This window comes from Dermochelys coriacea, chromosome 2 (genome assembly GCF_009764565.3).
Source record: "Dermochelys coriacea isolate rDerCor1 chromosome 2, rDerCor1.pri.v4, whole genome shotgun sequence".
NCBI classification, from domain to species: Eukaryota; Metazoa; Chordata; order Testudines; family Dermochelyidae; genus Dermochelys; species Dermochelys coriacea.
In genome coordinates, this window is record NC_050069.1 from 84601934 (window position 1) to 84624330 (window position 22397).

General features: G+C 39.5%; 1 protein-coding gene across 4 annotated transcripts in view; it reads left to right on the forward strand.

Annotated features, from left to right (window-relative positions):
* The window catches only part of ROCK1 (Rho associated coiled-coil containing protein kinase 1), a 185673-nt gene that overhangs the window by 152715 nt on the left and 10561 nt on the right, over nucleotides 1-22397 (forward strand). For all 4 annotated transcript variants that reach the window (XM_038388530.2, XM_043508019.1, XM_043508018.1 and 1 more), the window contains 5 exons: nucleotides 4878-4948; nucleotides 13299-13387; nucleotides 14987-15065; nucleotides 15159-15420; nucleotides 16212-16419. In XM_038388530.2, coding sequence (XP_038244458.1) covers nucleotides 4878-4948; nucleotides 13299-13387; nucleotides 14987-15065; nucleotides 15159-15420; nucleotides 16212-16419 — 709 coding nt within the window. The remainder of the gene's footprint in view (nucleotides 1-4877; nucleotides 4949-13298; nucleotides 13388-14986; nucleotides 15066-15158; nucleotides 15421-16211; nucleotides 16420-22397) is intronic.

A 22397-nucleotide genomic window follows, 5' to 3' on the forward strand; every position in this document is an offset into this window, starting at 1 on the left:
GATATTGGTTTACACATGACCATACGACATCAGAGGACGAGCAATGTAAAAGAAACATTTTAGGCATGTCTCTTTTCCTATTGATGCACTTTCCGCTGCCTAGATCTTCACACTGCAGTTTTTCCAAAGATCTTTAAACGGTTGAAATCTTGAATTTCAGGTATGTAACAATCGTTAGTGAATGCTTCTAGATAGTAGCCTCCCTCCCCTTTGTCTGCATTGGTGCCATGTCTTCTCTTAGTTAGTTTTTGTTTTTTATTTTAGATGTTGATTTTAAATTATATACCTTTTCTAAAATGTGTTTTTAGTCAGTTAATGGTGTGTTAAAATCTTCACAACTGCTGCGCTGTGTAATAAGTCTTCTGGCTTCTAGCACAATTCAGACTGTAAAATAATCAGACTTTAAAAACCTAAAGGGTGCATGTCTGCTGTATTTGTACCAGGAACATCTTCAGGATATTGGTATATTTGATGTTAAACCCCTCTCAAATCTGCTAGCGGTGACTCCTACAGTCATCATATCCATGTAGAAATACATCTCCCCTTGTGTCAGATTCTAGGAACCCTCCTGTTGTTTCCAAGCTGTCAGTAATATCCAGGTCTTTTTCAAGGAACTTTATTCCTTCATGGCACTTCTTAATGCATTCAATACTAAGGTATTGAAAAGGGATCAGAGACCTTCAGCTGGCAGCTTTCCTCATGTTACTAACTGGCATCAAGTCCTATGTTCGACAATATCTCCTATCTGAAAAGAACTTCCATTGATCCTCCATGCCTAATTTCTGAGCTCTTATAATTTGAACTCACTCAAAATTTTCCTGAAATTGGTCAACATATTAGAAGTCTTATGTTGCCTAGGAAGGGCAGTCTTGAACGGTCTAGTCCTAATTATATCAAGTCCTAAACTACCAAAAGTACTCAATAATTAGCTCTAACCATGTACATACTTGTGTTTCATCTACTCCAAACCAGGGAGGTTCCCCACCAGGTTCCCCACAAGAAGGAGTTAAAGCGCTTCAGAATCTTATTTATGTTGATAAAATCATGAGGATAAAATTGTGGCAGTACTGAACCACAAAACCTGGAGAGGTTGTGAAGGTTGAAACTATAACTGGGTTCAAAAAAGAATTAGGTAAGTTTTTGGAGCATAGGTCCATCAATGGCTATTAGCCAAGATGGTCAGCGATGCAACCCCATGTTCCTAGCCTCAGACTGCCAGATACTGGGACTAGACAACTTGATAATTGCCCTGTTCCATTCATTCCCTTTGAAGCATCTGATATCAGAAGATAGGATCCTGGGATAGATGAACAATTGGTCTGACCCAGCATGGCCGTTCTTATCTCTTTATGTAAAGCACTCAACAAATGCCCCAAAAAAGGGAAATCCTGCCTTCAGCTTTTACCAGTATGCAACCAGGAATACTTTTTAACTTCTGTAGAGTTGACAGAGGCCTTTCTGCGTATTCCAGTCAGGTCCACCCATCAAATGTTTCTGAGATTTACACTGGCTTCAGTAGCCTACCAGTAAAAAGCACTGCCATTCAGTCTTTCAGCCACCCCTGAGTCTTTATAGAAGTGCTAGTGACCATTGTTGCTACCCTTCACTACCCAGGGATCCACTTTGTTCCTGGATGTTACATTTGTTTGAGATGTCAATTCATTCAGGACACAGAGGGTTGTGTAGATAACTGTTCCGACTCTCTCTAGGAACGTGTATTTGTGATAAACCAACAAAAGAGTGACCAAACACTGCCCTAGAATATAATCCAGAAATCCCTTTCTGGGGAGTAGTGATAAACTCAACTAACAACATTGTGTACCTTACCTGTAATTTCTAAAATCTGAGACTTCATGAGAACCACAATCTGAATATTTCTAAATATCCTTGGATTGATGGCTTTGTATATTGGTATACCTACCCTGGGGTTGCTGGATCATGAAACACTGAGAGGATGTATCCCAGCAAAATACCCTATGAGAATACAAAATACATTGGAATTTAGAGTGATGGTACCTCAGCTGGTTAGCATACTCATTTTAACTGACAAATCAAGAGAGATTCTTGAAGGGCGTTCTGCTGCGGGTTTGAGTCTAGAGCAGTATTCACATTGGATAGCAGCATAGGAAGATGGAAGCACTTCTTGGCTTAGGGACAGTGGGCCTGGAAAGAAAGGCAAAGCAACATAAGCTTTCTGAAATTGAGGACAGTCTGCCTTGCAATCATTCCCTTTCAGGTAGTCTTTCAACAGGAACACCTTACCCTTATGTTAAAAAAAAAAAAAAAAAAAAATTGACCACCATATCCTACCTCATTTGGCAAGGAAGGACTAAAGGGACACAGTTGCACCAGCAAGGCTTGTTTCTGTTCAGATTGGCAGAAACATATCATTCAGAGCCAAGCACCTGTAAGGTGTCCTTAATATGAAGGCAGACTGTCTCAGCAGAACTATGAGATGACTATTCCACACTAGCCCACCCATCCCATATTTTCTGAGTTACTTCTGAAGGGTAACACCAGATATTTCTGTCCTGGATCAAATGTTCGTGGAGTGACCTAGACCTGCATTTAAAATTGTGTTGGTTAAGTTAACTGGTAATCAGTTAAATAAAGCAGGACAATAAATGAAAGTCTAAAGAAACCCATGTGACACCATCAGTGTCTCTAATTGAGAGGAAATGTGTACTGCTTCAAGAGCCCATTAGATACTGAGGAATCTTGAGCCTCCTAGAAAAGCAGGACATTGAGGAGCACATATCTTCAATTGCAAGGTGCTTCTTTGTAGCTTGAAAACCATTCCCTATACAAATGTACTTTGCACACTGGAACAGATCTGTCAGCGGGTGCTCAGAAAAAAATATCAACCAATTCAACATTCAGTCAATGAAACATTGTAAATATCCCAAACTTTCTCTCATTCCTGCAAACTTACTTTGACAAGGAACTCAGGCCACATACTGAAACAGAAGCCTTTGTAATTTGCTTACAATCAGTGTCCTTATGAGCACAACCTCTTCATCTTCATGACAGCTATTACTCTATTTTGTGCTGAGGATTGAACCCCTAACTTGTTTTTTAGATTTTCAGAAATTACACCAATTTTAATAATATTCATTCTTGCTTAATTGAGAATACCACAGGAACGATATATTTCTAAACAGAAGAAACTTCTTAAGTGTGACTGCTGTAGAGCTTGAGGAAAATATATTTCCTGCTAGGAAGTTATTGAATGTTGAGTCAGAGAGCAAAGAGAGTTTTTTGGAGGTTTTTGAAAATATATGTGTATAGATTTGAAAATGTGAGAAGCAGAGGAAAGGGCATTTCCTTGGCTTTTACATCCAGATACATTTCTGATTGCAAAAAGGTAATTCTGGCATGCATTTTGCCTATCTGAATTTCAAGATTTTAATGACTCTGCATTCTTCCAAGTGGTTTGGGGGAACATCTGTAGAGTGTGGAGAAGAGACTCAAAGAGAATTCCAATGATTGATGAGTAACCCAGTTTTAAGTGATTACATAATGTTGTCTTTATTATAGGCATTAATGCAAGAAGTGTTACCATTTCACTGAAAATAAGGCATGTAAAATAATTTTTCTTTTTGGAAAATTAGGGTGGCAAAACTCTTCCTATTTTTAGTCAACAAAATATATGGATGTTCGGAAAAATATTTGGGTATATTTTCACAGCAGTGCATTAATACTTGCATGGCTAAATTTCATCAGCTGCTTTCCAGAATTATCCCTACAGTGGTAGTGTGTGTTGGAGAAATATACAGACAGAAAGTTGTAACTAATTTTGTTTAGTTGATGATCTTGGGATATTGAAATGCCGTTAGCCTTATTTTAATCAAATTCATTGTTATGGCTGATTGATTTATATATTTGTTACTGTTCTCTAACTTTTTTTTTTTTAAACAAACTACTTTTTAGGATTCTTGTTTTCTTTTTATAAAACTAAACTTAAGTAATTATAAAATAGATTTTCCATGTTGAATATCCGTCATGTTATTTTAACTCAGTTGAAAGCCAGACAGTGTTTCACTACTATTACCAGTTTCATACATATTTTTAAAAATGCACCCCAAACAATAGAAATAAATTTAGAACATCAGATAGCTAGAGTTTTCTGTAGTGATAGCCAAAATGTGGCAACAAAATGTTAAGTGTCAGTGTGGGAAACTTCAGTTTTTTTATCAGTGTTCAAAATAATAATTGTTATTTCAGTAGCTATATTGTAAGAAAATTAATGATCAGAATACTCAGAAAATTGTCCTTTGAAAAACAAATAAATGCTTGTCTCTTATTCTTTATATCTAGTTGATTCTTCCTGCATTCCTTATTTATTTATCTTCTATTCTTATCTTCTGTGAGTAATGGGACACTTGTGTACCTTTGCTTGTTTTCTTGTGCATTCTTTCTCTGTGTTTTGTAAATTGTGGCTCTGGTTTGTTTCACTTGCAGAATCTTTCTGCTAAATATTTTTATACAGCCCCTCTGAAAGTTAAATGATATTTATATTGATAATCTTTTAATTATCTTCCATTTAAGCTGCAACACATTTTTCAAACCAAAGCATTCTGTCTGGCTTTTTTTAATATATATATATATTTTTAAATACAGTGTTAGATATTAGCCTTATGGAAAACAGCTTGATATTTTTTCTGCAGTAGCTGTGTGGACATAAAATGTTAGTTTGTGATGAAGCATGAAATATAAATGCTTATATCCTTGTTTTATTTAGCTATTCTTTTAATTCCTGCTTTGCTGATCCATTGGGTAATTGCCTATTGCCGCATGAAGTCAAGTGTGCTTTGTTATATTATTTTGTTCTGTTATAATATATTAAGACTGTTTAATTTTCATGTATTTTAAAACAGAGTCAAGAATTGAGGGTTGGCTTTCGATACCAAACAAAGGAAATATAAAACGACATGGCTGGAAAAAGCAGGTATGAAAGAATTCCCCTCATTCCCACCCTGCCATCCCCGAATAGAGCTCTTTAAGCATATTAATATTAACTTGCAATTTACATTTAGAAAAAAAATTGAATAATTTAGTATATATGTATTACATTATTGTAGGAAGACAGACAACTTCAAAATTCAGGGTTTCATCTGGCATCTAGAGTTATGCAGTAAAAGGTTTTTCAAGTAGGACTAAGTCTGGTTTGTGGATTTTCTGTTTTTTTTTTTCAAACTGCAATATTTGGATTTTTTTCATGGCAACTAAGCATTGCCAGCAATGTGAAGATGTTTTACAGTACGTTCTGCAGAGGAATAACTGTCATATTTGGTCTAAGTATGATTATATAATTGGCAATAAAACAAATTAAGGACTAAATGCTCCCCATCTCCTTTCTGAGTTCACAGAAGACACTTTACAGGTGAAAGAAACTACATAGGGGTCCATACCCATTGTGTACAAAGGGCCTAATCTAATACCCTTAGAAACTTTTAATTTACTTAAGTAAGCTTTGGATATGCTCATTGCATCTCTCCATAACAGTATTGAAGAGAGTTAGGAGGGTAGAAAGTAGATCCAAAATTATGCAGATACTCGAGCCTAAACTTTTTATTTAAGGGGGCTTGGAAGGATTATATTTTTATTGGTAAATATCAAATATGCATGTCGCTGTGCGCACACAAACACAAGAAAATATTTCCATCGATGATGACAGAAATGTACACTTAGGCAAAAATTTAAAAAAATTTTGATTGAGAACTTTCAAGTTTGATTTAAGGATATTTACTTTGTATATTTTGACGTGATGTTTACAATTTCTGTTTTAACAATTATTATGCTTTAACTTTTTCAATCTCAATGTCTACCATCGTTAAATAATTGTCTGACTCCTTCCCACGTTGTCTAACCTCCCCACAATTTCCTGCAACAAAAATTTAAATTGATTAAAAGAATAGAGATCAGTTTATTTTTAAGAATTTAAGAATTATCTGTCAAAATAATTAAAAAAAAATCTGATTCTGTCAAGTCTAATTAAGACTTATGCATGGACTATTCTATATTAAGTTGCCAAGTTTGAGGGGGGTTCTTCCACAAAATTGTTCTAGATCCTAGGCACAAAAATTCCATTTTTTGTTTGAGTAAATCGCTGTATATTTCCCACTATTGGGAAATGTGCCGGTAGTGCAGCTGGACCAGTGGAAAGCTCTCGGAGCAGTGTGTGCCTCCTTTGCATCCCCCAGCTCCAAACATTCTGGAGAGAAGCTTATAAAGGGGTGTGTGGGGTGCTTGAACCACATCATTTCCTTTCAGCCACAGTAGTGTGCAGACCAGGAATCTCAGCTGGGTCTTTAAACAGCATTACAGAAATTTTATTTCTTAATGCCATAAGTTAGTAGTTTTAGAGTTTAGCAAGTAATGTAGTTTTAGTCTTTGTGCCTGCCATAAATTTGCAGATATGTAATGATGGATTCTGTCATAAAAAGAATGGGGTTTAAGAGATGTACTTCTTGTCCAGCTGGTTTCAGAAGCCCATACTTGGTGTCTGGCTTGCTTGAGGGAAGGTCATGAGCTCACTAGATGCTTCATCTGTAAGCGCTTCACACTATTGGCGAAGGAGGAGCATTAGAACTGGCTCCAGGTTATCCTTAGTCAAGCAGTTGTGACAACTAAATCTTGCACACTCGATTTCTGGAACTCTGTGTGCTTTACAGATCTCCAAGAGGCCTTCAGCTACTAGTCTTTCTCCAGGAGCAAAAAGGCCTAGCCAGACCACTATTTAGGAGTTGACCTCTGGGGGCAGCTTTCCGCAAGGAAGCACTCTTGGATCTGCTTTTGATTCTACCCTGAGATCTTTATCTATGGGTTGACTGCTCTCCTCTTTCACCCACCTTGAGAGACATCAAAAATGTCCGGGAGATGCGGGGCTTGGATTGGAGCATGAAACAGTATCTCTGGTCCATCAGGATAGAGGATTGTGCAGATCAGGTTCCCCAGTCCCCTACCGGTTGGATTTTTATCAAGGTTACTGGCATGTTTTCAAGATACAAGTGTGAATAATGGGGCCTGTGGTGATGGCCCCCTTCCCCTAGCCTCCAACCTATCTGTATATGGGGTGAGGCAGGGGAGGTAACGATTTTCCAGCTGTTTTACAAGGATCCTTCTTTTTGGGGAGGCGTTAAAAAAACTCTTCCTGTGCATCAGTGCTGAAAGCCTTGTACCCATTGCCGCTTCTGGACCCACTAGATCAGTCTCTCATGTGGATCACAGATAGCTGTCTTAAAATGAACTGGATGCAGCCATAGACATCACTACTATGAATCCAGCTTTGAATCCCAGTGCCCAGACTTCTTCAGCCTCCCTATACAAGAATGTTGGGGCCTCTTTCACATCTTCTCCAGAGAACCTTGTCAGTTTTAGGAGTGAATGGCTTTTGAGTGGTGGAGAGAATGGCTAGAACTCTCAACATACCTGCAGTGGCATTTCAGAAAATTGCACATCTGGCAAAAGGGCAAAAGTGACCTTTTCCATGTTGGATGGCTAATTGCAAACGGACATGGATATTTGAATTAATCCAGCATCTAGGCCTGTTTCTGAAAAAGCTGATATAACTTAACAAGCCCCTCTTGAATGTTTCATGTTCTCCAGTACCCACCTCGCTCAAATTCTCTTTGTGTCCACAGTTATGGAACAGTTATGGAACCCTATGGGTAGCCGAGTTCATTCCACCCCATCAGACAAAGAGGGCAAGAAGCTAGACAGTATTGTTTGGAAAGGTCTTTTCATTGGCCACATTAAGCAGTCAGTGGCAGTATTAATCTGTCATGTCCTGCTACCAGTACTGCTTGTGGGACAAGCTGACTTGTCTTCACCCAGACTTCACCCAAAGATTGGAGAAATTTAGACAAGGCCCAAATCACAGAAGGTTAATCAATTACAGATATGCCGTGAGGGAGTTCTTTGATTTGTCAGATGCTGCTTCCAGGGAAGTCCCCTTGACTAGTACAAACAGCACACATGGCTGAGAGAGTCTGATTTATCCTCCAACTTTGAGTCCAGCTGGAGATTCTCCTATTGAAAGGGAAGCAAAATTATCTATCCTCTGAAGAGATACCATATCAGTAGGACCCTTAACAGAAGTAGCAGAAGAGAGATTATAGTTTTAAAGTGACAAAAAGGTGTTCTACCATTTACTTTTCTCCACCATCATCCCTGAGACCTCAAATTTGAAGGGGTGCCCAAAAGCCTAGAACCAATCTTAACCATGTTTTCTGGTTCCCTTTATTGTTTGAAGACCACTTAGCATTCTTTCACACAACAAACTGCAAAATCACCATGGATATTTTTGGAAGTCATGCAATCCAATTATGCAAACTAGTTTCACTCCATACTACCTCCCCAAGTCCCCCATACTCATCCTTCTTCAATGATCCTTCACACAGGCTCCTGTTGACCTGGCAGTGTGGCCTTCCTGAAGTTCAATTTGGTTTGTTCCTGCAGAGTCCAAAGGGAAAGAGTTTTACTCCAGATATTTCCTGATCCCAGAGGAAGACTAGGAGTACTTGTGGCACCTTAGAGACTAACAAATTTATTTGAGCATAAACTTTCATGGGCGACAGCCCACTTCATCGGATGCATGGAATGGAAAAGAGAGTAGGACGATTTTATATACATAGAGAACATGAAACAACGTGTATTATCATACACACTATAATGAGAGTGATCAGTTAAGGTGAGCTATTATCAGCAGGAGAGGAAAAAAAACCCTTTTGTAGTGATGATCAAGGTGGGCCATTTCCAGCAGTTGACAAGAATGTGTGAGGAACAGTAAGGGGGAAGAATAAACATGGGGAAAATAGTTTTACTTTCTGTAATAACACATCCACTCCCAGTCTTTATTCAAGCCTAATTTAATGGTGTCCAGTTTGCAGATTAATTCCAATTCAGCAGTCTCTCTTTGGAGTCTGTTTTTGAAGTTTTTTTGTTGAAGAATTGCCACTTTTAGGTCTGTAATTGAGTGACCAAAGAGATTGAAGTGTTCTCTGACTGATTTTTGAATGTTATAGTTCTTGATGTCTGATTTGTGTCCATTTATTCTTTTACGTAGAGACTGTCCGGTTTGGCCAATATACATGGCAGAGGGGAATTGCTGGCGCATGATGGCGTATATCACATTGGTAAATGTGCAGGTGAACGAGCCTCTGATAGTGTGGCTGATGTGATTAGGCCCTATGATAGTGTTTCCTGAATAGATGTGGACAGAGTTGGCAACGGGCTTTGTTGCAAGGATAGGTTCCTGGGTTAGTGTTTTTGTTGTGTGATGTGTGGTTGCTTGTGAGTATTTGCTTCAGGTTGGGGAACTGTCTGTAAGCAAGGACTGGCCTGTCTCCCAAGATCTGTGAGAGTGACGGGTAGTCCTTCAGGATAGGTTGTAGATCCTTGATGATGCGTTGGAGAAGTTTTAGTTGGGGGCTGAAGGTGATAGCTAGTGGCGTTCTATTACTTTCTTTGTTGGGTCTGTCTTGTAGTAGGTAACTTCTAGGGACTCTTCTGGTTCTGTCAATCTGTTTCTTCACTTCATTAGGTGGGTATTGTGGTTGTAAGAACGCTTGATAGAGATCTTGTAGATGTTTGTCTCTGTCTGAGGGGTTGGAGCAAATGCGGTTGTATGGTAGAGCTTGGCTGTAGACAATGGATCGTGTGGTGTGGTCTGGATGAAAGCTGGAGGCGTGTAGGTAAATATAGCGGTCAGTAGGTTTCCAGTATAGGGTGGTGTTTGACATATTCTGGGTCTCAGGAAGTTGAATTCTTTCATCTGAAAATTCAAATATAGTACATTTACCTTGACTTCCCTTATCTCTTCTATATCCTTTCAAGACTGATTTAGTCTATCAATCTAACACACCTATTTTCACATTAGTATGAGGCCTTCTTATGGGAAGTATCTGCACTTTTCTGTCAGACAAGACCACTATCAATACAAGGCCCTCCCTTTTGGTCTCCCTGTAGCTCTTTGATTCTTCATGAAGTGTCTCTCTGCTGTGGCATCTGATCTACGGAGATGATCATTCGCCCTCTCCCCTTGTCTCAATGACTAGCTGCTCAGGGTGCCATGCCAGGAGGTTCTCATAGGGTATGTCTACACAGCAACTAGATGCATGGCTGGCATGTGCCAGCCAACTTGGGCTCATGGGCTTGGGCTGCGGATATGTTTCACTGATGTGTAGATGTCTGGGCTGTGGTTAGAGCCCAGCCTCTAGGACCCTGCGAGGTGGGTATGGGCCAGCTGCAGGTTTTTCTTTGCTGCGTAGAAGCATAGAAGTTATGCAAACTGCTTTAGGAGTTGATTATCTCATCAACTAGAAGAAGTCTTTCACTTCTTCTACTCAACGAATTATTTCTAATAACTTCAGTCCCAGATTTGGTGTACGGAAAGGCATTTTCTCTCCAAAGACAGTGCAGGAATAATAGGGTGTTATTTTAAGTAATTTAAAATAAATATAGGATGACCTCAGGAATGGTTAATTATTTCATCTTTTTCTTCTACGTAGGCTATTTTGTCTGCATTGAAGTTTTGAGAGAGAAACCAGTCTGTATCTTTTATAAATGTATTAAAATATTAAGCAAGTAGTTATTAAAACAAATATGTGATTAGACAAAATGTCACTAGCTAATTTAACTTAGTTTTCTGAACTTAATTTATGGTAATATGATGCACTAGTCACATTGTTTATAATTTGAAATGTAATCAATACATCAGTGGTTCAGTTATCTGGCTCGCCTATTACTACAGTAAGTAGGAATGTCTCCATCTTTCTGGCAGTCTTGCATAGATATAAAATGGTTTCTAGAATCCCATGCTTATAGCAGTTTTAAAATGACACTGGTTTAACTTAGAGATCTTACTATTTAGATAACAGACTTAGGGGTGTAGTGACTCCTTTAGAGAACAGTTAATGATGGGGAGGTGGGAAATACAGCATACAGCCACTCACACTAATGAGTGTTAGAGTGATTCCACCATCCTCAAATTGCTCTACAGAAGGATTTTTGCACTCTCGTCTTAAAGTTTTTAGCTCACAGGATTGGTCTTAATTCGGAACTAAGCTAATATTTGCCAGTATTTTTATCAATGAAGGCTTGTTACATATAGGCAGGGAAGCTTGATCTCTTTTCTCTCTCTCAGTTCTAGACTTCAGGTTTGGCTTAGCTGATGGTCAGAGTCTTTCACCTCTTCTTTGGATGGTCAGTCCATGGAAAAGAACAGGATACAATTTTGGATGTGGTGGTGGTTATGAGAGAGAACCCCAACCCCTTCCTTCTGCATAGCTTGGGTCTGTTCTAGGGATCAGCGTCCCTTTATTCCACCTTAGGGGATACCCTAATATCTTCAAAGGACAATTAGGTGTTACAGCCTGGTAGCCATAATTTAATGTGAGCCAATGGCCTGGTATCTTGATCTTGAAGTCACAATTGTAGATTCCAGGTTAGTGTGGATGTGTCTTGCAACAATTAGTTGATAATAGGAAACGGTTGCATCTTGAAAGCAGGCTTCAAGAAGGTGCCATGTGCTAAGGAGCTGGTAGGCAAACTTCCACTTATGCCCAAGACATAAATGTCTTAATTGTTTAAATATAATTTATGACTTGTCAGCATTCACATATCCATTTTTTTCCCCACACATCCTCATGACAGTAAGTTAATTATGATACTGGGGAAGTAGGTGCAGAATTTAGGGAAGTAAATGACCTTACCCTAACAACCTTTTGTCTAGAAGCAGGAAAGCTGCTTTGAGCATTTCTTAGTACTGCTAACTTACATTAAACATTTGGCCAACTCAAGTTACTCAGTCCCAATGTGGCCTATGTTCCCTACAACAGGTACCTCAAAATCTACATGACGCAGAGAAAGATAACTCATCCCAGCCAGTAATATTCTTCCTTGGGCTAATAGGCTTAATGGTCTCAGTAATTTACTGTGCTCCATTTGCATGGCTGAGAATGAGACATCTTTCCAACATTGGTTGGCAAGACACAATATCCTACACGGTAGACAAGTTCCTGTTGCTGATATTACCCAAAGACATGCTTCTTACTCCATTAGTGGAGTCAAAGAGACAAGGAACAATTTGTTCATCCTTTAGCTCCATCAATAGGGAATGTTTCAGATACTGCCAGTCTTTGGGCACTTGCTGCCAGTGCTTCAGAGTCCATGGCTATTGGAATCTGGGAAGGAGCTCAACTCTAGAGTTGTGGGTGACTTACTGATCTCTGAAGTAGTTTTTTCCTTGTATTCAAGGACATGTAGTACAGTAGCCACTGACAATTTCATGGCCATGTGCTGTATCAAAGAGCAAGGAAAGATCCACTCCTGACAACTTTTCAGGGAGACAGCGACCCTCTAGGTGTGTGGCTCTCCATCTGGCAGGGAAGGACAGTATCCTTGCAGATTAACATAGTATTCTTCCTAAAGACTCACTCTTATCCAGGACAGGTGAAATTGCATAGTTTGGAGGCAAAGAGGGCATTAGCATTTTATTTACATAGGTCAAAAGAATATAAGTATTCACTTAGGCTTTCTCCAGTGGGGATAATCACAAGGGTCAGGTCATTGCAATTTGGCAGGTGTCCAAGTTGACCAGACTCTGTATTAAGGAATGCTATAAACTGCCTAGAGTCCCTATCAGAGAAGCTTGAGGTCTATTCAACCAAGGCCAAGGCAACGTCTATGCTTTGTCTTAGGTATATCCCAGTAATTGAGATCTGCAGAGCTGCTGTGTAAAGATTGGTCAGTACATTCCAAAAACACTATTCGGTGGATGTGGCATCAAGATCTGATGCTCCGTTTGGGAGAGCTATGTTACAGTCCCTGTTTAAATAGGACTCTTCACCTGACCATTCCGGGGAGGATAAGCACCGCTTGCTAGACTCCGGGGAGTGGGAATATGCAGAGGCCCACTCCAAGAAGATATGAAAATGCTTACCAGTAACTGGAATTCTTCAAGATGAGTCTTTGCACATTCATGCTACTTCCTACCTTCGTCACTTCCTCAGATCCCTGTTATTAATAGGCTGTAGAATTAAATGTGGAAGTAACAGAAGTAGTTGAAAGCATTTTACTCCTTTCTATTGCCTCACCTTCAAAATGTTTGCAAGGAGGGAGTGCCTTGGAGCTTCCAGTGGTCACTGCTTCTAGAGATTTCAGCCAACCCAGTTGAACTACCAGTACATCTCCCAATAGTGAGGTAGTGCAAAGGTTCATCTTGGAAAAACTGCAGTTATTGGATACATAACTCCGTGTGTGTGTGTGTAACTTTTTTCCCTTTCCTTTTCTTTCAGTATGTTGTGGTAAGCAGTAAAAAGATTTTGTTCTATAATGATGAAAAGGACAAGGACCAGTCCAATCCATCCATGGTACTAGATATCGAGTAAGTGATGCTACTGTTAGTTTGAAATTTAAAAAAAAAAAAGGTAGAAAAGCATTTTATGTACAGTGTAACTGACAAATTTGAGAACTCAGAATTAAGATACAGTAAATAACCTTGAGTTTGCTTTGGCCTTTTGAAGATGCATGTCATGTTCTACTTCAAGATATACAGAAGTATTTTGTTTCTAGTATTTTCAACATTTAGACTTCAGTGACCATTTCTAGTTCAGTGGTAGTCAATTGATGGACTGCGGGCTAAATCTGGACTGCCAGATGCTTTTGACTGGACCCCAAAATCATTTTGTTTTATCATCATTGGTATTATTTGTATTATTTTCTCTGGAGTCTGGACCTTGACTATACCTTGACCAAGAAATGTGGACCTTGACAAAAAATAACTACCCCGTCCCAGAATCTTGTTTTGATAAAATACAAAGGAAACAAATGAACTACAGAATAATATGATAATGGGATTAGCCATTGGCTGTATTCGGGGTGGTGCAAAGCCACATCATCCCATGAAGAGCACAGGGACAGGGGAACACATGCACTACACCACATGTTTGTATGATGGCGGTATTCTCTCCTTTGTATGGCCAGCCAAGTCTGCAGGGGAGGGGAACATGAAGCTATGGCCCTAACTCCCTGACCCTGCCTAACCCTTTTGGGATGACTTGTGCTCCCTGAGCTGCACTGAGGATACAGTCCTTATGTTCCCTAAACAGAAGAACTGCAATTGTACGTGGCCCTTATCTGGGACGCAAAGGTGAGGGAAAGGCTCCTTGATTCCAGAGCCTTGTGTTCCATCATCACCACATTACTTCCTCTTTCGTATATTTCTGAGCAAGGATCAGGTTTGATCTAGCCCAGTGTTCTCAACCTTTTTAGGTTGTCCACTCCTTATCTGAAGTCAAAAATTTTCACAACTACCTTACATTTAATATAAAAGAGTAAAAAATGGATAAAAGACATAAGTCTGTGATTTTTGTGTTGTGTGTTTTGAGATGTTGACAGAATATACTCTTCTTTGAAGGCTAAGGAGGCATGAGGAGTGGGGCAAGTGAGATTTTCTTTGCTTTGGATTGTAATAAAATTTTCAGCGTCTCATAACGGTCCTGATTTTCTACGTGACCATGTTGGCATTCACAGCTGACTGATTGATTGAGAAACATTAGTCTAGCCCAATATCAATAAATGCTTTGCACTTCCAATAGTCTTCCATCCAAGGTTATCAAAATGCTTTACAAACATTAATGAATTAGACCTCATAATAATACTTTAAGGCTCTAAAACTCCCTTCCTGTCTTCAAAAGTAAATTTGCTATGCAGGATAATGTATGCCTAATAAGGTGGTCCTCTTCCTATGTTACAACATATTTTGGTATTCCTTGTGTAGGAAGGATTAAACAGTGTGTATAAACACATTACTAAATCCATGTTACAGCCCTGACGTTAATGGGACAACTTGCATGAGAGAGGATTCTTCCCATGAAGTTAGAGTGATAAGATTGAGCCTCCAATCTATATCCAGAGCAGTTTATTAAACAGATTTGATTTATACTCTGTTAACACTTTGAAAATCTTGTTTCTGTAATTTCAGTAAACTATTCCATGTTCGACCTGTAACCCAAGGAGATGTATATAGAGCAGAAACTGAGGAAATCCCTAAAATATTCCAGGTAACAGGAATTTAAATAATTTTTAAAATCAATACAATTTGTCTGTTATAAAAGTTTTTCCAATATATCTTTTTTTATTATTATTTTGCTCAGATTCTGTATGCTAATGAGGGTGAATGCAGGAAAGATTTGGAAGCAGAATCAGCACAGACAACGGAGAAAACTAATTTTCTAAATCACAAAGGTCATGAATTTATTCCAACATTATACCACTTTCCAGCCAACTGTGAGGCCTGTGCCAAACCCCTCTGGCATGTCTTTAAGCCGCCCCCTGCCTTGGAGTGTCGAAAGTGCCATGTTAAGTGCCATAAAGATCACCTAGATAAAAAGGAGGAATTAATTGCTCCATGCAAAGGTAAGGAGCTGTATCTATTATGTTTTTTGTAGCTTGAAACGGTTATTCTGTGCATTTCTAGCTAAATATTTCAAATTACCAGATGAAAACAAAAATAATTTATTAATGGTAGGCTTAGAAAAATCTTTACTGGTAAGGCTAGTGTTAAAATAATGGGACAACGAACACATTGCCATTAAAGAGGCAAACTGTGCCCTGCCTCCACCTACTGCGGGAGGTTAGAGCATGATTCTAGAGGCTTACATGCAGAGAGGCCGTAGGAGGGGAATACTAAAGAGCACCCACTGCGACATGGATCCTCCCATCATTCTCCGCACCTTCATAAAGGGACACATGGGGGCCGTAGAGGATACTGCAGCATTAATTCTAGAGCAGCATCTTTGGAGAGACTCTTCATCTATCCTCTGGGCTGAAGGGGATCTTTCTGCCTTTGTGCTCCCACAGAGCAGTACACATCCCTGTACTATGGGTGTGTTTTTCTCTTCAGAATTTGGGCCACAGAGCACTGATACAATTCTACCAGTTTTATTAAGACTAAAATTGAAGTAAACTAGTCAATCTCCATAATATTAATTATATTAATATAGACAGACTTGCATAGTTTTATGTTTAATTTCTGTAATTTCCCCATATATTTATTATGTGTGTTACAAATATATAACCCTTTTTAGTAAAAATTTATTAGGTATGCAGACTCCAGCATTATCCTAGCAGCATCATAACACCATAAGCATTATATTGATTATTCCTAGTTTTTCACTGAACAGTCTTATTTCTTCTCTTATTTATAGTGAGTTATGATGTAACTACAGCAAGAGATATGCTGTTGTTGGCATCCTGTCAGGATGAACAGAAGAAATGGGTCACGCATTTAGTAAAGAAGATCCCCAAGACCCCCCCATCCAGTTTCATTCGTGCTTCCCCTAGAACTATGTCTGCAAGATCCTCCGCAAATCAGTCTTTCCGAAAAGTTGTTAAAAATGCTTCTGGAAAAACTAGGTGAGAAATTAACTATAAAATTTCTAGCTCTTTTTAATGCAAAAATGTCTGTCTGTGTATCGGACATGGGAGCTTTGTTACTAATTCTGCAGTTAAAGTTGTGCTGAACTTTTCACTTACAGCCGAATTAAAATTCCTTTGTTTCACAGTTTCATGATTGAAAATAGTCTTCATGAAAAAGAGGTACAAATCATTCAATTTTGAAATTTAGCTCTGAGAATCTCATCTTTCTATTTTGAGTGGTTGTCCATATGCATATTCCACTAATGGTGTGCGTGTACCCCCTGCACTTGAGTTCAGAGCCATTTGGCCAGCATATCTGTACAGTGCACATGTACCCTGCAGCTCCTTATGTTCCTCAGTGAGGGCATAAGAGGTGGAGAACACCATCTGCCATCAGTTTCTCTCAGTCACCTCTTGGTATTGAGACAGAGCAATTGTTGTCCATCCCTCTGTATTCCAGTTTAGTAGTGTATTCATATTTATAGTTAGTTATAGCTAATGTACTTTTTAAAATTAAAGAGAGTTTTTCAGAGGTGGCCACCTCAGGATCTCCAAGGTTTAACTACTGCCCCTCTTCTGAGGGAGCTATGCCCACCAATAATGAGCTTGTTAAAGGCCTCTACTGTCTCAGGGAATCACACATTCCTGGAAAATATAAAAATTGCAAATTATTCACATCCCGGGCCTGTAAGAATGGGGAGGAAATATTTCAGATTTTTCTGTTCTAGATCCATACAGCTGACATCAAATCCAGGCTGACCAACTCCCCAGTACACTCTCCTCTGAAAAGTGCACGTGCGGGCTTCTTACCCCACAGATGGTCATTCTCTATGACCCGTAAGTCGACAAAAATGGAAAAGAGGCCCGCTAAAGAAAAAAAATCAGAGCACAGGAAACTCTAATGGCAGATCCTCCTCTAAGAGTTGGGCAAAGAGGAGTTCTCCTCCCCTGCATGATTTATGAAGTTTCACGGCTCCACATGGCAACTGTAGAAGCTCGATGAGTCTCAATCCTGAAGAATCTCTCAGGTCGGCACTGCCAAGATCCCCACGAACAAGGGATGGCACCAATCTTTGATTTACTACCTTAAAAACAAATGCGGTGTACTTTAGCTAATATGATTATATATTTACATTGTACTGCGTTGGCGGACAACTAGTTGAACCCAGAATACAAGGCTTGTATCCAGTTCCTTAGCTTATTTTCTAGAAAAGTTAATCACAGATGTTGATATTGGCAAATGTGGATTTTTTTAAAATTGACAGTAGTATATATATTTATGAACACCTTAATTAGGAAGAACCTTCTTTAAAGACACCATATATACACAATTCCCATGTTTGCATCTCAAGCCCCTGCACAAGAGAGCTCTGATTTCCCTAGCTAATAGATTTACCTATTGAGGCAATCACCGTTAGCACAAACTCTTCCCCATGCACAGTTCCAATTGATAAGCTCACTCCAGAACCTTCTTAGTCAGCTTCTTTCTGAATGCAGTCTATAATTGAGCTCTTCATGTCAGCTGCATGCCACTGCTACTCCAGCTCTTTTTTAGAACATTCTTTATTTTAGACACTCCACTGGATCCTTCATTGTTCTTTCTCTTTTCATTCTAATTATTTACTTTTAGTTGGTGCTGAGCCTTTAGACTCAGATTTGAATAGCAGCTTCCTTGGAAACCTTGGTTGTTTCCAAGATAACTTACATCTGGGGTTTGAGGCTACTACTTCATTTTTCTGTCTGTCAAAGCTTAAAGCAATTGTTTTCTATGAAATCTTAATTTGCCTGTACCAGGTTGGAACAGTAGCTTTATCTTTGACACAACTGTCTGTCAGGAATGAGGACATCTCCTTCGCTCAATTAATTTGTTAGTATGGGGAGTTTGTTGATTATGTTTCTCCTTATATGTTGCTCTCTTTCAGGGGTTTATCTGTGAAGACTACTTTCATCATTCCCTCACCACATAGCACTTGAAGTGTACCTGGCAATATTTTCAGGGTGGCATATGCCTGTTCCAGGGACATTCTGTCACCAGATTCCTAAAGTCTAGAAAACTATCCCTAGCCAGAGTTAAGAAATTTCCTCCACTTAAGGGTCAAGGATGGCTTTGGGGGTTAGATGCGTTATGTATTTGACCATTCTATTATAGATTTATAAATATTAAGGTCAGAAGGGCCCATTATGATCATCTAGTCTGACCTCCTGCACAATGCAGGGCACAGAATCTCACCCACCCACTCCTGCAATAAACCTCTCACCTATGTCTGAGCTATTGAAGTCCTCAAATCATGGTTTAAAGACTTCAAGGTACAGAGAATCCTCCAGCAAGTGACCCATGCCCCATGCTACAGAGGAAGGCGAAAAACCCCCAGGGCCTCTTCCAATCTGCCCTAGAGGAAAATTCCTTCCCGACCCCAAATATGGCAGTAAGCTGAACCCTGAGCATGTGGGCAAGATTCACCAGCCAGATACCCAGGAAAGAATTCTCTGTAGTAACTCAGATCCCACCCCATTAACATCCCATCAAAGGCCATTGGGCCTATTTACCATGAATAGTTAAAGATCAATTAATTGCCAAAATCTTGTTATCCTTTCATACCATCTTCTCCATAAACTTATCAAGTTTAATCTTGAAGCCAGATAGGTCTTTTGCCCCCACTGCTTCCCTTGGAAGGCTATTCAGGAACTTCACTCCTCTGATGGTTAGAAACCTTCGTCTAATTTCAAGTCCCGGTTGCCAGTTTATATCCATTTGTTCTTGTGTCCACATTGGTACAGAGCTTAAATAATTCCTCTCCCTCTCCGGTATTTATCCCTCTGATATATTTATAGAGAGCAATCATATCTCCCCTCAACCTTCTTTTTGTTAGGCTAAACAAGCCAAGCTCCTTGAGTCTCCTTTCATAAGACAGGTTTTCCATTCCTCGGATCATCCTAGTAGCCCTTCTCTGTACCTGTTCCAGTTTGAATTCATCCTTCTTAAACATGGGAGACCAGAACTGCACACAGTATTCCAGATGAGGTCTCACCAGTGCCTTGTATAACAGTACTAAAACTTCCTTATCTCTACTGGAAATACCTCGCCTGATGCATCCCAAGACCGCATTAGCTTTTTTCACGGCCATATCACATTGGCAGTTCATAGTCATCTTATGGTCAACCAATACTCCAAGATCCTTTTCCTCCTCCGTTACTTCTAATTGGTGCGTCCCCAGGTTATAACTAAAATTCTTGTTGTTAATCCTTAAATGCATGACCTTACACTTCTCACTATTAAATTTCATCCTATTACTATTACTTCAGTTTACAAGGTCATCCAGATCCTCCTGTATGATATTCTGGTCCTTCTCTAAATTGGCAATACCTCCCAGCTTTGTATCATCCGCAAACTTTATTAGCACACTCCCACTTTTTGTGCCGAGGTCAGTAATAAAAAGATTAAATAAGACTGGTCCCAAAACCGATCCCTGAGGAACTCCACTGGTAACCTCCCTCCAGCCTGACAGTTCACCTTTCAGTATGACCCGTTGTAGTCTCCCTTTTAACCAATTCCTTATCCACCTTTCAGTTTTCATATTGATTCCCATCTTTTCCAATTTAACTAATAATTCCCAATGTGGCACTGTATCAGATGCCTTACTGAAGTCTAGGTAAATTAGATCCACTGCGTTTCCTTTGTCTAAAAAATCTGTTACTTTCTCAAAGAAGGAGATCAGGTTGGTTTGGCACAATCTAGCTTTTGTAAAACCATGTTATATTTTGTCCCATTTACCATTGACCTCAATGTCCTTTAACTACTTTCTCCTTCAAATTTTTTTCCAAGACCTTGCATACTACAGGTGTCAAACAGGCCTATAGTTACCCAGATAGCTTTTTTTTTTTTTTCCCTTTCTTAAAAATAGGAACTATGTTAGCAATTCTCCAGTCATATGGTACGACCCCTGAGTTTACAGATTCATTAAAAATTCTTGCTAATGGTCTTGCAACTTCATGTGCCAATTCCTTTAATATTCTTGGATGAAGATTATCTGGGGCCCCCCAGTTTAGTCCCATTAAGCTGTTTGAGTTTCGCTTCTACCTCAGATATGGTAATATCTACTTTCATATCCTCATTCCCATTTGTCATCCTTCCATTATCCCTAAGATCCTCATTAGCCTTATTAAAGACTGAGGCAAAGTATTTGTTCAGATATTGGGCCTAGGTTATCCTTAACCTCCACTCCATCCTCAGTGTTTAGCGATCCCACTTTTTCTTTTTTTGTTTTCTTCTTATTTATATGGCTATAGAACCTTTTACCATTGGTTTTAATTCCCTTTGCAAGGTCCAACTCTACTTGACTTTTAGCCTTTCTCACTTTATCCCTACATGTTCTGACCTCAGTAAAGTAGCTTTCCTTGCTGATCCCTCCCATCTTCCACTGTATGCTTTCTGCTTTTCCTTAATCACCTCTCTGAGATGCTTGCTCATCCAGCTTGGTCTACAACTCCTGCCTATGAATTTTTTCCCCTTTCTTGGGATGCAGGCTTCTGATAGCTTCTGCAGCTTTGACTTAAAGTAATCCCAGGCCTCCTCTGCCTTTAGATCCATAAATTCTTCAGTCCAATCCACTTCCCTAACTAATTTCCTTAATTTTTGAAAGTCAGTCCTTTTGAAATCAAAAATCCTAGTTGCAGATTTATTTTTGTTTATCCTTCCATTCAGTTTGAATTGAATTAGCTCATGATCACTTGAACTAAGGTTGTCCCCTACAACCATTTCTTTTATGAGGTCCTCGCTACTCACCAAAACCAAATCTAAAATGGCATCCCCTCTAGTTGGTTCAGCAACTACTTGATGAAGGAATCCATCAGCTATCACATCTAGGAAAATCTGAGCCCTATTATTATTACTAGCACTTGTCCTCCAGTCTATATCTGGGAAGTTAAAGTCTCCCATGATCACGCAGTTTCCATTAGTATTTACTTCATTAAAAACATTAGAGGGCTCTATCCAGATCCAAATCAGATCTCGGCAGTCTATAGCACACCCCAAGCACTATCTCAGGGGAGGCTCTAGTAGTTTTCTTTCCCAATGTGATTTTTGCCCAGACTGACTCTGTCTTATCCATTCCATCGCTGCTTATTTCTTTACATTCTACCTCATCATTGATATATAATGCTACTCCACCACCTTTACCTTTATTTCTGTCTTTCCTAAACAGTACATACCCTTCAATAGCTGTAGTCCAGTCATGACTACTATTCCACCATGTTTCTGTTATCCCTATATGTTGCTCTCTTTCAGGGGTTTATCTGTGAAGACTACTTCCATCATTCCATCACCACATAGCACTTGGGGTGTACCTGGCAATATTTTCTGGATGGCATATGCTTGGTCCATGGGCGTTCTGTCACCAGATTCCTAAAGTCTATAAAACTATCCCTAGCCAGAGTTAAGGAATTTCCTCCACTTAAGGGTCAAAGATTGCTTTGGGGGTTAGATTTGTTATGTATTTGACTACTCTATTAGGATGTTAAGGTGGAAGAGCACTTGAGCCCAGAAACAGAGGGGCAGAAGGTTGCCTTATAGTAAATGCACACTAAGACCACTGCTTTGATGCACTGGTGCCAAACAGTAGAGGTGCACCAGAACACCCGTGCCGTAATGTATCTGAGACACTCTGGTAATTGAAACTTCTACATTGGCACATCATCATAAAGCAGAATAGGCATCAATGTCTTGGCCTAAATATATTAACGCCAGGGAAAAGAGGAACTCTGGTGAGTAACTATCTCTGCCTAGACTCAGCAACAGCATGTAGTGGAAGTCATCTTAAGTATACCACCTCTGCCTCAAAACCCCAGCAACAGGCAGGAGGGGCACATTGACGTATCTACCTCAACACATTGACACCACACAGAAGAGGCACTCCAGTGCTTTGTCATCTCTGCCTCAGTGCTGGTGCCATACAAGAGAGACGTCCTGGTTCACTGGT